The sequence below is a fragment of the Heterodontus francisci genome, chromosome 13 (assembly GCF_036365525.1).
Source record: "Heterodontus francisci isolate sHetFra1 chromosome 13, sHetFra1.hap1, whole genome shotgun sequence".
In the NCBI taxonomy this organism is placed as follows: Eukaryota; Metazoa; Chordata; class Chondrichthyes; order Heterodontiformes; family Heterodontidae; genus Heterodontus; species Heterodontus francisci.
In genome coordinates, this window is record NC_090383.1 from 104,196,922 (window position 1) to 104,213,425 (window position 16,504).

The window sequence follows — 16,504 nt, forward strand, 5'->3', positions numbered from 1 at the left end:
TGCGCTCCGTAAACTTGAGATCATCCAAAACTGTGCTGCCCGTGTCTTAACTCATACCAAATCCCATTCCCCTCTCACCTCTGTGCTTGCTGACCTACATTGGCTCCCAGTGAAGCAATATCTTGATTTTAAAATTCTTATACTTGTTTTCAAATCGCTCCATAGAATCATAGAAAGGTAACGGCACAGAAAGAGGCCATTCAATCCATTGTGTTTGCGCCGGCTGAAAAAATTTAGCCACCCAATCTAATCCCACCTTCCAGCACCTGGTCTGTATACTTGCAGGTTACAGCACCTCAGGTGCAAGTCCAGGTACCTTTTTAAATGAGTTGAGCGTTTCTGCCTCCACCACTGATCCGGGCAGTGAATTCCAGACACCCACCACCCTCTGGGTGAAAAAGTTTTTCCTCTTGTCCCCTTTAATCCTTCTAGCAGTCACCTTAAATCTGTGTCCCCGGTAATTGACCTCTCCACTAGGGGAAACGGGTGCCTCCGGTCTACTCTATCTCGGCCCCTCATAATTTTGAACATCTCAATTAAGTCACCCCTCAGCCGCCTCCTGTTCTAAGGAAAGCAACCCTAGCCTATCCAATCTTTCCTCATAGCTGCAATTTTCAAGCCCTGGCAACGTGCTTGTAAATCTCCTCTGTACTGTCTCCAGAGCAGTTATGTCCTTCCTGTAATGTGGTGACCAGAACTTTATACAATACTCCAGCTGTGGCCTAACCAGCGTTTTTATACAGTTCCAGCATTACATCCCTGCTTTTGTATTCTATACCTCGACCAATAATGGAAAGCATTCAATATGCCTTCTTCACAACTTTATCTACCAGTCCTCCCACCTTCAGGGACCTGCGGACATGCACTCCAAGGTCTCTCATTTCCTCTACCCCTCATAATATCGTCCTGTTTATTGTGTATTCCTTCGCTTTGTTTGCCCTCCCCAGATGCATTACCTCGCCCTTTTCCGAATTGAATTCCATTTGCCCCTCCCTATCTGTAATCTCCTCCATCTGCACTTCTCTAATTCTGACTTCTTGAGCATTCTCGATTTTAATTGCTCCACCATTGGTGCCTTAAGCTGCCTAGGCCCTAAGCTCTGGAATTCCCTCCCTACACCTCTCGTCTTTCCACCTTGCTTTCTCACTCCTTAAAACCTAACTCTTTGACCAATCTTTTGGTCACCTGACCTAATATTGGCTTGGTGTCATATTTTGTTTTATAATGTTCCTGTGAAGCGCCTTGAGATGCTTTATAATGTAAAAGGTGCTATATAATAAGTTGTTGTAGACCAAACCTATTTCTCTCCCATCCCTCCTGTCCTGAAGCTGTTTAGTTCTAGTGTTACGACCGAGGCTACAGGAGTGCATTGTCTTTCTGTAGTTCCATTTCTCTACGGGTCACAACATATATTTAAATTTTAACCAGTTACTGATACGGCAATTCTTTACTCTATTTTCATTTCAGAATAAAATTCACCAACCAGGTTTTTTAAATAAACAACAAAATTATTAATTAATTATAAAACAACAGTTATTCAGTAAAGATGCTAAGCATTAACACACAGATTGAAATATGAAAGTTCCCTTTTAAATTAGCCCAACACACACGTGCACACACACACAGAGGTTAAAGAAAAAATAAAGAAATTTTCTCTGTAGAGGTCTCTTTACAAAAAAGACTAAAAAATCTTTGACCAAATACTTGTTAATTCTTAAGGAAAAAGGGAAGGTATGGAATGATATCAGTTGCCTTTTATTCTGGCATTCCAAATACATGTAGACGGCTGTCACTGGGATCTTTTTGGAGCAGTTCTCTTCAGGCGACGTCCAGGATTAGTCTGGCAGGCTTTCTGGGAGAAATGCGGCATCAGGGGTTTCAGCTCACACTGGATTCTGGAGAAAGGATGAGCTGGTGTCTTCTCTCTTAGCAGGCTGACCCCCCAACTGACTCAAAACAATCCAAATCAAAACCAACTCTTGACTACCATGAATCTTGACATGTTACTTCTCTGTAAACAACTTCCCTAATCACCAAGGCTCTTGCTGTTTATTTAGCTTAAGGCATGTGACATCCAGTAAGGATTTATTTTTAAACACAGTTCCCCAATTCCTTCCAGTGACTTTTTTTTTTAAAGTCCAGCATCTATGGAATCTCTTCAGTCCCAAATGAATCCATCTCAACAATCTTCAAACATGAGTCCTCAAACAAATATTTAAAAAATGGAAGCACTTTCATAACACTAGCTGGGGTATGGTTCCGCAGAAATCTGTGGACTTTCTTTTGTGCTTACGATTCAGATGCTATGTTTACTGTATAGTTGGATCATGGTTAGAATCCAGTATTTTGGAAGCAGATCTGAAGCTGTATATTAAATTGTTACAATTGGCAAACAGAGTGCATTCATTTTTGGATGTACTTATAGAGAATGAACCAGATGTCACGATTTACATGCAAGCCTGGAAGGTGAGTGTCGGCAAGCCTTTCAGCTATTGACCTTAAGCAAGGGTTTCTGGATAGCAATCGGGAGTGCAAGTCTTCGCTGATTTTGTCCTCCTTAACATGGGTGCTAAGGCCAATTGTACCAATCGCACCACCTTCCTCAGTGAGGTCAGATAATTCAACACTGACTAAGAATTGAATTGAGGACTTTCTTGGCCTGCATGGCTCATGAACCTACTGGATACACTTTGGGAAAGTTCCAGTACATTAGATGGCTAACTATTATCACAGATATCTTACTTCAACACTAGAAACTTATATAGTAATTTTAATATAATTACTATTTGCAGAACCAGCCAGCCCAGGACCTGATTCAGACATGCCCATGGAGGTAGATAGCAGTGACATGAACAGCGATGGCAGCAGGATGTTGGATGACACCGAAGAGCCATCAACGTCAGAAGAAAAGTTATATTTTATGGACTCATCTGATCTGGATGGTGACAAAGATGAAGAACCTGTCCGAACAATCAGGTAGTCTTTTCATTATATGCCTTAGCAATCATCAAAGTGAGAAAGAAATCTGTTTTGTTTGGCAGTGATCAGTGGACTTTCTATTGTATTTAAGACTCATGGTTAGAATCTCGCATTTTGAAGCAGATCTGATACTGTATATTAAGAGATTGTTACAATTGGCTCACAAAGTGCATCCATTTTTGGATATGCCTGTGAAGCATGAGTCAGCTGTGATACTTCTGTAACAGTTGTAGTACTTCCCTGCATATGAAACCAGTTTCAGGTAGGTTGTATGCATTCTTTATGTAGTTGTGATCATACAAAGATTTTTTGTGGTTATTGAGAAGCTTCTCTTTCAGCAGTAAGAAACCACATTTGAGGATCACTACTTGACGTAGAACGGATCAGTGAGGCAATAACCCAGATCTGCTGGGTGGGGTTGGGGGCTAGGAGAAATTTCTTGAAAATGGAAAATTATAATAAAAGTGTGGAACAAGATGGGGCTGTTCAATCCATCAGGCCTGTATCTTTCACAAACAAATAATACAATTCACCCTGTCATGGACTCTACTTAGCTTATTTAAACTTCTAAGGGAGCTGCATAACTGCAGGCAGATTAAGCTCTCAAGAAATGTCTTTCTGACCCTCCCTAAGATATTCTCGCAAAACTCAATGACTTAAGTTCAAAGTTTCCAACACATCTTGTGCAACACTGACATGTCGTACTTCTTCAGGAGTGATGGTTCCACTAGCACAGGGTTCATCATGCTCTGCAGAGTATTTGATAATTTCTATCTATACATTACCCATCTAATCTTCAATTCCACTTCTGATCAGATATTTATCCAGCTATTTTTAAGGAGTTAATCAAAATGCTTTTGACCAATGTCTTTGACAACTTTATAATATGGGGGAAAAAGTTTAATCTTTAATCTCACTTGGGCCTTCTAAATTTTATGCTTACATCTTCTAGTTCTGCAGACACAGTTGAATTTAATCTCTATATATCTACATTACAGTGCTTTTCAGCATTTTAAAAACCTTCCATCTGGCTGGTTAATGAGTGGCTTCTTGATCACATAAATTTATGAAGATGTAATAAAACATTTTATACAAGTTCCTTTTCTGATATGTATGATTGATATCAGACTAATGCTGTTCTTGTTTATAAATACTTTCTTTAGGTACAATTCTGTTTAGTCCTGGATTTGGTCAAAATAAGTCTTGCGTTAAACTTTCTTTTGTGCAAAACAAGAAAAATACATTTTGATGGACTATTGTGTTCACAATCCATGATCTCAATTCTGTATAGTTAGTTATTCCTTGTTCAGTAATTTGGAACATTTTGTTCTAGTCCTTCAACAAGCAACAATATTCCTCTCATGAGAGTAGTACAGTCTGTCAAGCACACAAAAAGGAAGAGCAGCACAATGGTGAGAGAAGGTTGGATGGTCCACTACACCAACAAAGACAATCTAGTAAGTACATTTCTTTTGAAACTATTTATATTTGCAGAGCTACTGAAATTGGGATATCGGTAGAGATCAGCTACTCAGTTATAAAACCAAACTAAAATATTTGATTAGACTTTTACTATACCGAAGAGCGATGTTGAGTTAGGTCCAAAGATTATGATGTATTATGGGTTGTGAACTGAGAAAATATTGGATTTAAACACTGTACATTGTAAGTAGGAATGCTGTTTGTTTATTGCAAACTAATTGAACATGCAACTGGCAAATGAATCCTTACATAAATTATGAAAATGTGCTCCAAAGCATTTAACAAGATGACTGTTGCCTAATCCCTTAGCTTTGGGGATCTGAACTGAGATGAATGGGATGAAAGTTTCCCTATAGGTTTCAGTATGAAATGCAGTTTGAATCCAGTCACCTATGGGACAAAAATTGTCTGTAATTCAGTATGAATTGGGAATGTCATTGAGAAAAGCCATAAGATGGCTGACAGGTGTAGAAAATGGAAAACATGTCACAGTAGGGGCTGATTGGAATTGGGGCTGAGTAGATGGAGCTTTGCTCTGTATCTGTCGGTATTATGTCTGACCAGAAATTGCTTTATGCTGAAACTGTGTGCCTGAAATGCAAGAGTTCCATTTCTCCAGCACTAATATCCAGGATAAACATTTAAAAAATTGATCTTTCTTAGAACCAGGAGACAGACAGATTATAAGGAAAAATCACAAAAAAACATTTAGCAACAAAATAAAAATTCTGGATCTTTGCTTTGAACAGTTAGTATTCTGAAGGGCAGATAATGGACTAAAATTACCATTGTCTATATTAGTGTACATGTAACAAACTCGTATGGCAATGCGTTTGTTATTTTAGCTTATTGTAAAAGAGGACAGAGGGGTGCCATATAAATGCACTAAACATGTGTTGTATAATATTACCAATAATTTCTGGCTAATATGGTTTTCTGTCCTACATGACTTATTTTCAGATAACTTCAGAACTGGGTGAATGAAAAGTGGAGAACTACAATGGTTCCCACATCTGGGGCCCAAGTTCTAATCTAAGTCTGACTTAAGGTGAACTTCCTATTGGCTATAGTGATCTGTGTCAAATTAGATTAATTTTGCAAACTTTCAATCCAGTTCTTAATTGGGATGATTTTCCTAGAGCACAACTGGACACTAGGGGGCTGAAATTCCTATCCTTGCTAATTTTATTGAAAGAAGTAGAAACATTTTATTCCATTACTTCTTACTTTTCTGCCTAAATTTGTGCAGTTAGAAATTTTGGCCCTGAATTAGTATTCTTGCTCAGAAGCTGTCAGGATAGGTGGCTGAAAAATGGATATGTCACACTGGTGCAAGAAAGGTGTCTTTAAGATTGGCTTTAAGGTATTTTGTTGTGGTCGAGAGAGAGCTTTATTCTGCATCTGCTGAAGTTATATATCGGACGTGTGGACGCTTGATGTAAACATTGGGTTGCCGTTACAAGCTCTGGCATCCCTCAGCTTGATCAACATGAAATCCGCCCCCCCCCGCCCCCCAAAAAAAAGGAATCACATATTTGAAACAAAGTTGAGCTTTAACTGATGGAGCAAAACTGCCCAGTTGATACTTTGGTCAAATGAACATGCTGTTGATCTTCTTCAGCCTATGAACCATCACCTTACTTTGACCTCACTGCGGGGGGGTGGGGGGGGGGGGGGTTCTTTTGGCTGTTGTCATCTGCTTGGTTTTGCATTTCTTGATTTGGAAAGTCTCAGCATACTGTTGATTGTCCTGGATGAACTCATTCTATAGGGAAACCCCTACCCTATTACTCTTGTTTGCAAGGGCTTGATTTAGAATTTTGCATCCGGAAGCACTTCTATTCTGTTTCCTAACAGCAGAAACTGTACAACCATGTGCTTTCTAAAACTCCCTTTCACTTGTGCTATGAATTATGGGATAATTTCAATTCCATCAGCTTCTCTAATCTGTTACTGAGTAAGAAAGAAAAAGCCACAAGTAGCAGCATTGACAAGTCTCTCAATTAGGCGGCTGTGAAGAGACAAATCGGCAAGGGGGTGAAATAGTACATCATAGGATATTTTTTTTCCACTCCCATCATTGTGAAGTTGGGAAAGACACCAGAATTCTCATGCTCACTAAAGAATATGTATAGATGCTGTAGACTATCCTCTGACTTGCAGTATGGGTTTTTTGTGATTGAAGAATTCTTTTTTTTAAATTGCAAAGTTCTTAAATTGATGAACAGAAAGGCTTTTTTCTACACCTTTCCTTGTGCAATAGCCATCAGATTTTATTCCTCTACTTACCACTTATTTTACAAGGGCTTTTTAACATTGTTTACACGCTTCAGCCAATATAACTCTTCAACCAGCAACAAGAGATGGGAAGGCCAGATTTAATGCTTCCTTCAGATTTGTTCTTCTGTCTAGGTGTTGAATTTCCTGATCTCCACTTGCTACGTGCCTCTGAAGGAATGTCTTGAGATCTGAAAGTAAGAATGGCACAAGGGAAAATAAGGGGATTGTACTTGCACCCCTGCACTCCATGCACAATGTGCAGACGTGCCCGGACATTGACTGAGAAGTGTTGATTTGCCCTTTGACTTTCCCTCTCTACCAATAGGAAAGTGTCCTGACTTTTTTTATTTCCTTACTCAGTAGCACTAGTAAAGGAAGCCATATTCAATGACTTAGTGCTCAAATGTGTTGCCATTCAAATGGGAACTTCAATTTATGCAAAACAGACATGAATACATAAAAACATAAAGCTTGAAAGGACGCTAGGAAGTACAGAGGGTCAGAGGGACCTTGGTGTAGTTGTCCATAGATCACTGAAGGCAGCAGCACAGGTAGATAACATGGTTAGGAAGACATGTGGGATACTCGCCTTTATTAGCCGAGGCATAGAATATAAGAGCAGGGAGGTTATGATGGAGCTGTATAAAACGCTAGTTAGGCCACAGCTGGAGTACTGTGTACAGTTCTGATCACCACATTATAGGAAGGATGTGATTGCACTGGAGAGGATGCAGAGGAGATTCACCAGGATGTTGCCTGGGCTGGAGCATTTCAGCCAAGAAGAGAGACTGAAAAGGCTAGGGTTGTTTTCCTTAGAGCAGAGAAGACTGAGGGGGGACCTGATAGAGGTATACAAAATTATGAGGGGCATAGATAGGGTAGATAGGAAGAAACTTTTTCCCTTAGCGGAGGGGTCAATAACCAGCGGGCATAGATTTAAGGTAAGGGGCAGAAGGTTTAGAGGGGATTTGAGGAAAAATATTTTCACCCAGATGATGGTTGGAATCTGGAACACACTGCCTGAAGGGTTGGTAGAGGCAGGAACCCTCACAACATTTAAGAAGTATTTAGATGAGCATTTGAAATGACATAGCATCCAAGGCTACGGGCCAAGTGCTGAAAAATGGGATTAGAATAGCTAGGTGCTTGATGGCCAGCATGGACACGATGGGCTGAAGGGCCTGTTTCTGTGCTGTGTAATTCTATGACTCTATGAAAGGATACACAGTCATTTGGTGCATCAAGTCTGCTTCTTCCTAACCCATTTAATCTAAACGTGAGATGCTGTGAAGTTTTTTTTTCTGTTCCCCAAAGTAAATGAACAATTTTTCACAACTTCCATGTAGCACTACATCCTATATTCATTTTTGACCAACTGCCTTCCTTGATGCATTGCTTCCACATTGCAACAGCTCACATCATGTTCCACATAGCATTCAGTTATCTTTATTGATGCTTAATCTTAAATCTCAATCTACCTCCTAACCAAATATTTATCCTGATCTTTTTTTCCTCAAGTCATTAATTGATACAGCACAACTAGGGTGACAAATCTGTACAGCTCCGGGAGAGGGAAATGATAAAAGATCAATTTGAATCTGCCGTTTGGCTTGAGACTTGTTTTTTGTACTTGGTGTTCTTGTTCTATATTCACAATTCCAGTCAAGTAGCCTGCTTACATCTGCATTATACATTGCTTCCAGCATTTTAAAAGCCCTGGATCACGACTCCTCTCAATCCCCTTTTCTGAGTCTTCACAACCTTGGCATTCTGTTCAGCCTTTAACTGAGTTTCTGACCCATGCTGTCTCCACCACTGAGGCTGCTTAATTTCAACTCCCTAATCATCTTTACCTCAGCCTATTTTCCACAGAAACCCTGATTTATGCCTTTTTCCTCTCCAGATTCCATTTACTCCAGTGCTTTCCTGGTCAACCACTTGTCCTCCACCCAATGTAAACTTCATGCTCATCCAAAACCCTTCTGCCAGCATCCTGTCCTGTTTACCCATGAACTGTGTTCTGGCTGATCTACATTGGTTCTTAAACACAGAATAAGAGTTCTGAATTTAACTCCAGGCTCCTGTATGTTCTTTCCTCCTTTTCCCTCACTAATGACAATCATGTCTTTATTCATCTAGGCCCCATGGTCTGATATTCACTTTCTACACCCCTCTGCATCCCTAACACCTTAAAACCCATATCTTTGATCAAAGTTCTGGTGACCCATTCTTACCACTGCTTCTTCGGCTCAAAGTCCATTTGTTTCTTAAGCTTCTGTGAAGCTTCTTGGGACATTTTCTACCTGAAAGGCGCTTTTATAATTGTGAGTTATTGTTGCCCTTTCCTCCATTCTTAATTTGGCCTATGTCCCACAATCTTCCCTTTCATTCTTCTCTCAACCATTTCCAATACATTGCTGTTTTTTAGTTTTGAATGCAAGATGCCCAAAACTATGTGCATCAATCCAACTATGATTAATATATGCTTAGAATCATTTATTTTCTCTTATTATGAAATGCTCTTGCGATACAGCCCAGTTCATAATTCATCTTATTGATAACAGTGTCATTTTTCACTACAACAACTTGCAGCTCCATGAAAAGCATTCATTAAGGCCTCTGAGCTCTTCAGGTGAACTCTGATAACACTCGCTAAAATACTGTTGAACATTTTCACCGCTACTGACACATTTTTCACTCTTTTTATGAATGCTGTTTAACATGAGCTATCCTCTAGTCCTCAGGTACAGCTGTTATATTTATGGAACTCCTGTATATAAGGAACCTATATTGGTTGATGCGCATGAAAGGCTTGCAGAGGTAACATGATTTATTGAGAGCGTTGCTCTACAAAAGTTGGAGGCATTTTCCCTTAACACATAGCAGAATTGCAAGAAATCTATGGGAGAATGGAAGAAACCTTTTCAAAACTAAATGTTGATGCGGTCTATCCTTTTTCTTTCTAATCCAAATATCTTTGATCTAATTTCATAATGTTTAAAATCTGGTGATGGCAAAAGTATTAAATTTGAAAGCTTCATTCTTTGGAACCCTTCATTCTATTGACATGTATTGTTGCAGGGAACATCTTGGTATCAGATTGTGTAACCTTTGTATCAAGGAAAATATTCTTTGATCTGAACAGGCTTGGCGACTAAAACTAGGCTCGTGCTTCTATTTAATAAAATGATCGTAATGTAGTCTTGAAGTTCAATTGGAAATTCATTCATAATGATTTTATTTCTTGTAGAGAAAAAGACATTACTGGAGGCTAGACAGCAAGTGCCTTACACTGTTTCAGAATGATACTGGAACCAAGTATTACAAGGTAAGGGCACATAATGCAGTCCCATGTGGCAACATAAATGTAATAAGATAATTGTACTTCATCGAGGATGAAGAATATTTTCAGCATATTATGTCACTTGTTTTATTTGTATAAAATTTTTGGTTTAATTTGTAAAGGATTTGTTGGCATAGTAATTTTCTGGTAGAGGCTCTAAAGCAAACCTGCTATATATGTTGTAACTGGTAGTAAGGTTTTGTATCGCTGGATGTTCTGAAATTAGTTTAAATAGCCCGATTGACCCAGTACATTGTGATACATTCTAAAGTAATAACCATGAGGGAGTAACTTTACTCACTAGACTGCAAAACTTTTTCAGAAACTATTAATCATGCAGAGCCAGGTTTAATACCTGGTCCATGCCAGATTAGCTGTTTCAGCAGTTGGGATGCTACATTTGACCTCCGTATCCGTGGGTAAAGAGGACAGAAATCAGCCAAGATGACATCCATTGACCCTTGCTAAAATGAATGTGTGTGTGCACACATGTATGTGAAAACAAATTTGGTTCATCTGTGAAACCTCCCACAGTCAAATAACCCACTGACGTTTACTAGCCAGGCTTGCACCTGAAGTAGGGCACCTTGGAGGAGGTTTGCAAGTGTTGGGGGTGGCTGTTTAACTGTACCCCAGGTTGAGTCACTATACTCAGGAAAGGAGGGGAGAAAAATTTGCGAGGGCTGGAGAAGAAATATCGAAGTAACTCTCATGTGATTGGAAAGTTGTTTATATGCGTGCAATTGTGATATGTCAACAGGAAACATTAAAATGACAGTGATCTTATCAAGAAACTCAGTGGGCTTAGCTGAGACAGTTCAATTGGACTTTTGTAGGGTGATTTTGATCTCGAGATGTCCTTGAGTGGGCTGAATTTTATACAGTAGTTGCATGTTGATATGACCTTTTGTAACTGCTGCAGTTTCAGTGAATGGTCAAGTTTGGAAGTTTTTCTATGACTTGTTTATGTGGTAAAGTTTATCTGTGGTCAGGTAGTTAGTCACCATTTACCCCTTCAGAATTTAAATGTCCTGTTTCTTTTCAATAGATTCTCTGTTGGCTTTGGTTTGTTTTTCTTCACCGTTTATATCATCTTTTGAAGCTAATAGAATCCATGCAGTATTCCTGTGAATTAAATAGTGTGCCATGCTGGGCTATAAACAACCTATTGGACAAAACCTATGGGCCATTTGCAGTGAACCGCTTCCTGAAGCACTTTTCCTGTGCCAGCTTCCAGACCCCCACTGCTGTTGAGTCCATTAATATTGCAGAGCAGTTTTATAACAGTCAGATCAACCTTGAAACTCTTGAAAATGCAATTTGAGCACTAGGTAATAAACATTTTCCCTGTGTGCTAGGTGGTGGCTGCTGCCCACCATTGTCCTATATAATAAACATTAACGTCAAAATACTGCAACCCTACCTCCCCCCTGCCCTTCCTGTTGGTGAATTAGTAAATAATCAGCATAAGATTTGTTGTATATTTGTTGTCGAGATGTAGCAACAGCATATTTATTTCCCACTCCGACCTGCCCTGAGAAGCTGGTGGTGGACCAGACTTAAGTTTTGTTTTACAGTTGTTAAGCCACTACAGAAGACTTCAAAGGGGTAAATTTTTCACACAAAGAATAGTGGGTATCTGGAATGAGCTGCCAGAGGAGGTGGTGGAGGCAGGAACAGTAGCAACATTTAAGAGGCATCTGGACAGGTACTTGAATGAGCAAGGCATAGAGGGATATGGAATTAATGCAGGCAAGTGGGATTAGTATAGATAGGCATTATGGGCAGCATGGACGCGGTGGACTGAAGGGCCTGTTTCTATGCTGTATGACTCTTATGACTCTATAAGACGAAGAGTCAACCAGGATATGAGACCGGAACAAAAACAAGAAATGCTGGATTCACTCAGCAGGTCTGGCAGCATCTGTGGAAAGAGACTGAAGGGCCTGTTTCTATGCTGTATGACTCTTATGACTCTATAAGACGAAGAGTCAACCAGGATATGAGACCGGAGTCTTGTATAAGGCAGACCAGGGGGGAAGAGGAGGTGGGCTGTCTATCCTGAGGGGCATAAATGGGTTTTTATGACAAAACAGTAGTTTTCATGAGAATTTTCTGATAAGCTACCTTGCATTCATTTTCACCGCTTCCCACAGTTAGGATTTGTACTCATCACCTCTCAAGTGCTAGTCCAGTACCATAACCACTATACTGGAATACCCACTCAAAGGCCAGTGCTAGAAGCAGAGAAAGGGGTTTTAGAGAGAATTTTCTCTTGCAAAGGGTTCTTAAGTTGTGGAATACTTTACCACAAGTAGCTTTTCGGGGTGGGCTAAAGGGAATGAGCTGGAAAATGAATTAAAGAAGATAGCTTCAGTGAGGATTTACCAGTGGTCTGAGAAGCTATCTTCTGTATTGAAACTTCATGATTCTGTGATTTTATGTTTACTTGAAGAAATGAACTGTAATAAGTGACGCAGTACCAACACCATGTAAGAAGCAAGCCTCTTTGGAGCTATCTAAGTGAAAAAGACTGCCATGAAAACTAAATCCATCAGTTTATGACAGAATACTATTTATTCTAAACATCTATGGAAGTTCATTATTGTACCTCGTATGTGGATGGGGTATGGGGAAATTGAGTAAGGTATGGTTTTGTTCATCAGGAATGTTCAGAGATGTCAACTGTAACTCCATGATAGCACTCTTTCCTCTGAGTCAACAGCTTGTACTTTTAGCCCCACTCTGGAGTCTTAAACACATAATTTAGGCTGTCATTGAGGGTGTGCTGCAGTGTCAGAAATGTCATCTTACAGTTGAGACTTTAAACCAAGGCCACATCTGCCTTGAATTCCTCCGAGTGGAAGTGGGAAGGTTTTTGACGTACTACTGTAAGGCATCAGTGCTCCTCAAGCCTGACAACGTGAGTGAAGTAGTTACCAGTAAAGAACAGGAATAGCTGTGAATATTAAACTGTTCAAATCTCATTAAATGGGACCAGAAAGAGTGGGGGTGGGGATAGAGAGCTGCAAATTCCTTTGTACAAATTCCTTTGTACATCTTGGTGGTATTCCTCCACAAACAATGCAGTGCTGTCCTTTGGGTGTTTTGAGGGAAAAGCGAATTAGACTTGAAAATAATGAGTTTACTACATATGTTGTTCTTCTACATAAGCAAAAAAAGGGTGCATATGACAGATGTCAGGTGGACAATGCAATTGAGAACTCAGGCTGAATATAAAAGGTTCTGAGGGAAATTGAAAAAACAAATAAGAGAAGCAAAGAGAAAACGTGAGAAGAGACTTGTGGAAAACATAAAAGGTAATCTAACAAGCTCATCAGCAAAGTTGGAGCCCATGGAATAAATGGGACAGTAGCAACATGGATAGGAAATTGGCTGAGTGACAGGAAACAGAGAGTAGTTTTGAACAATTGTTTTTCGGACTGGAGGAAGGTATATAGTGGTGTTCCCCAGGGGTCGGTGTTGGGATCCCTACTTTCCTTGATATATATTAATGAGCTAGTTCTAATTTACAGGGCACAATTTCAAAATTTGCAGATGACACAAAACTTGGAAGTATTGTGAACTGCGAGGAGGATAGTGGTTATCTTCAAGAGGACATAGACAGGCTGATGGAATGGGAGGACACGTGGGAGATGAAATTACTGAAGAAAAGTTTGAAGTGATTGATTTTGGTAGGAAGAACGAGGAGTGGTGATATAAGTTACAGGGCAGATCAACATCCTGGAATTCACTCCCTAACAGGACTGGGCGTCCCCGCACCAGATGGACTGCAGCGGTTCAAGAAGGCAGCTCACCACCCTTTCTCGAGGGCAGTTAGGGGTGGGCAACAAATGCTGGCCTTGCCAACGACGCCCACATCCCATGAAAGAATAAAAAAAATCTAAAGAGGGTGCAGGAGCAAAGGGACCTAGGAATATATGTGCACAAATCATTGAAGATTGTAGGGCAGGTTGAGAAAGTGGTTAATAAAGTATATGGGATCCTGGCCTTTTGTCTAGAGGCATGGAGTACAAAAAAGGAAGTTATGATAAACCTTTATAAAACACTGGTTCAGCCTCAATTGGAATATTGTGTCCAGTTCTGGGCACCACACTTTTGAAAGGCATTAGAGAGGGTGCAGAAAAGATTCACGTGAATGGCTCAAGGGATGAGGAACTTCAGTTACGTGGATACGTAACTGTTCTCCTTGGAGAGAAGATTTGACAGGGTGTTTAAAATCATGAGTCTGGATGGAGTGCATAGGGAGAAACTGTTCCCATTGGCTGAAGGATCCAGAACCAGAGGTCACCGATTCAAGGTGATTGGCAAAAGAAGCAACAGCAAAATGAGGGTAAACTTTTTTACGCAGCGAGTGGTTAGGATCTGGAATGCACTGCCTGAGAGTGTGGTGGAGGCAGATTCCACGGAGGCCTTCAAAAGGGAACTGGATAATTATGTGAAGAGAAAAATTATACAGGGCTACAGGGAAAAGACAGAGGAGTGGGACTAGAGAGCCGGCATGGACACAAAGGGCTGAATAGCCTCCTTCTGTGCTGTAACCATTCTATGATTCTCAGGCAGATATAAGAAATCCAGTAATCTCCTATGGGGTTCCTTGCCAAAAGCTTTCCTAATGCCCACGTCCAGTACTTCTACTGCATTTCCCTGATCTATCATGCATATATTGCTCAAAGAATTCTGAGAAAATCTGAGATTATTTTATGCAATGCAATACTTCAAATAGCTTTTTTTCTTCCCCCTCCCTCCCTTTCCTCTGTTAAAATTATTTTCTGTAACACCTCCTTATTATGCCCATTGCTGTCATGCCTGCCAATAATATTTTTGTGTCACAATTATAAATAAATACTTATTTTACTGAGCTGAGTCCTCCAACCTTGGTCTCCAAGGTTGGTAGCAGTATTACTCACCCAACATTGCTGGCTCTGCCTTCAACGTCCTGGGCCTGAAGCTCTGCAATTTCCTCCCTAAGCCTTTTTATCTATCTCTCTTGCATCTTTTTTTGGATGCTCCTTCAAACCCACTTCTTTGATTACCTGTCTTAATGTCTCCTTATGTGGCTTGGTGTCCAATTTTGATTGATAATGCACCTGTGAAGTGTGTCAAACTGTTTTGCAACATTAAAGGTGCTATATCAATGCAAATTGTTGTTCAGAATAACATAAGAGAAATAGGAGCAGGAGTAGGCCATTCAGCCCTTAGAGCCCGCTCCGCCATTCAGTGAGATCATGGCCAATGTTCTACTTCACCATTTTCCTGCACTATTGCTGTATCCCTTGATGTTTTTAATGTGTAGAAATCTATCGATCTCAGTTTTGAACATGCCCAACGACTGAGCCTCCACAGCCCTCTGCGGCAGAGAGTTCCAAAGATTCACCACCCTCTGAGTGAAGAAATCCCTCCTCATCTCTGTCCTAAATGGCCTGCCCGTTATTCTGAGATAGTGTTCCCTGGTTCTAAACTCCCCAGCCAGGGGAAACATCCTTCCTGCATCTATCCTGTCGAGCCCTGTAAGAATTTCATATGTTTGAATGAGATCATCTCTCATTTGTCTAAACTCCAGAGAATAAAGGCCCAGTCTATTTAATCTCTGCTCATAGGACAATCCCTCCATCCCAGGAATTAGTTTGGTGAACCTTTGTTGCACTCCCTCTATGGCAAGTATATCTTTCCTTACGTAAGGAGATCAAAACTGCACACAGCACTCCAGGTGCGGTCTCATCAAGGCTGTATATAATTGCAGTAAGACATCTTTACTCCTACACTCAAATACTCTTGTAATTAAGGCCAACTTACCATTTGCCTTCTTAATTGCTTGCTGCACCTGCATGTTTGTTTTCAGTGACTTATGAACAAGGACACCCAGTTCCCTTTGCACATCAACACTTCCCAATCTCTTTCCATTTAAGAAATGCTCTGCATTTCTGTTTTTCCTACCAAAGTGGATAACCTCAAACTTACCCACATTGTATTCCATCTGCCAAATTTTTGCCTGCTCGCTTAGTGCATCCAGCCTACTGGCTGCTCCCTCCCTGCCATATTTACATCAAATTAGTTCTCTATGCCCTGCTCTTTTATCCTCTTCTCCACCAACATTTTTACCTCCTCTACCCAATCTCTTCGATCTCCCCTTTCTACTCGATGCACATCCAACTTCATACTTGTGTAATAAAGTTCAACATAACCCCATTTCCTTTGAAAACAAATCTTCCATGTACCCAACATAAATACAATCTTCCCCTCAATGCTGACAATCGTACATATATATATTTTTGTTAGACCTATATACAAAATACTCGATACAAAACACATCAAATACACACGATACAGAATCAGAGAATAGTTACAGCACAGAAGGAGGCTATTAGGCGTGCTGTGTTCATGCTGGTTCTCTGCAAG

General features: G+C 40.3%; 1 protein-coding gene across 1 annotated transcript in view; it reads left to right on the forward strand.

The window, feature by feature from the left end:
* Positions 1-16,504, forward strand: part of prkd3 (protein kinase D3) — a 351,854-nt gene that overhangs the window by 264,401 nt on the left and 70,949 nt on the right. The window contains exons 9-11 of the mRNA XM_068045311.1: positions 2,793-2,976; positions 4,313-4,436; positions 9,992-10,069. Coding sequence (XP_067901412.1) covers positions 2,793-2,976; positions 4,313-4,436; positions 9,992-10,069 — 386 coding nt within the window. The remainder of the gene's footprint in view (positions 1-2,792; positions 2,977-4,312; positions 4,437-9,991; positions 10,070-16,504) is intronic.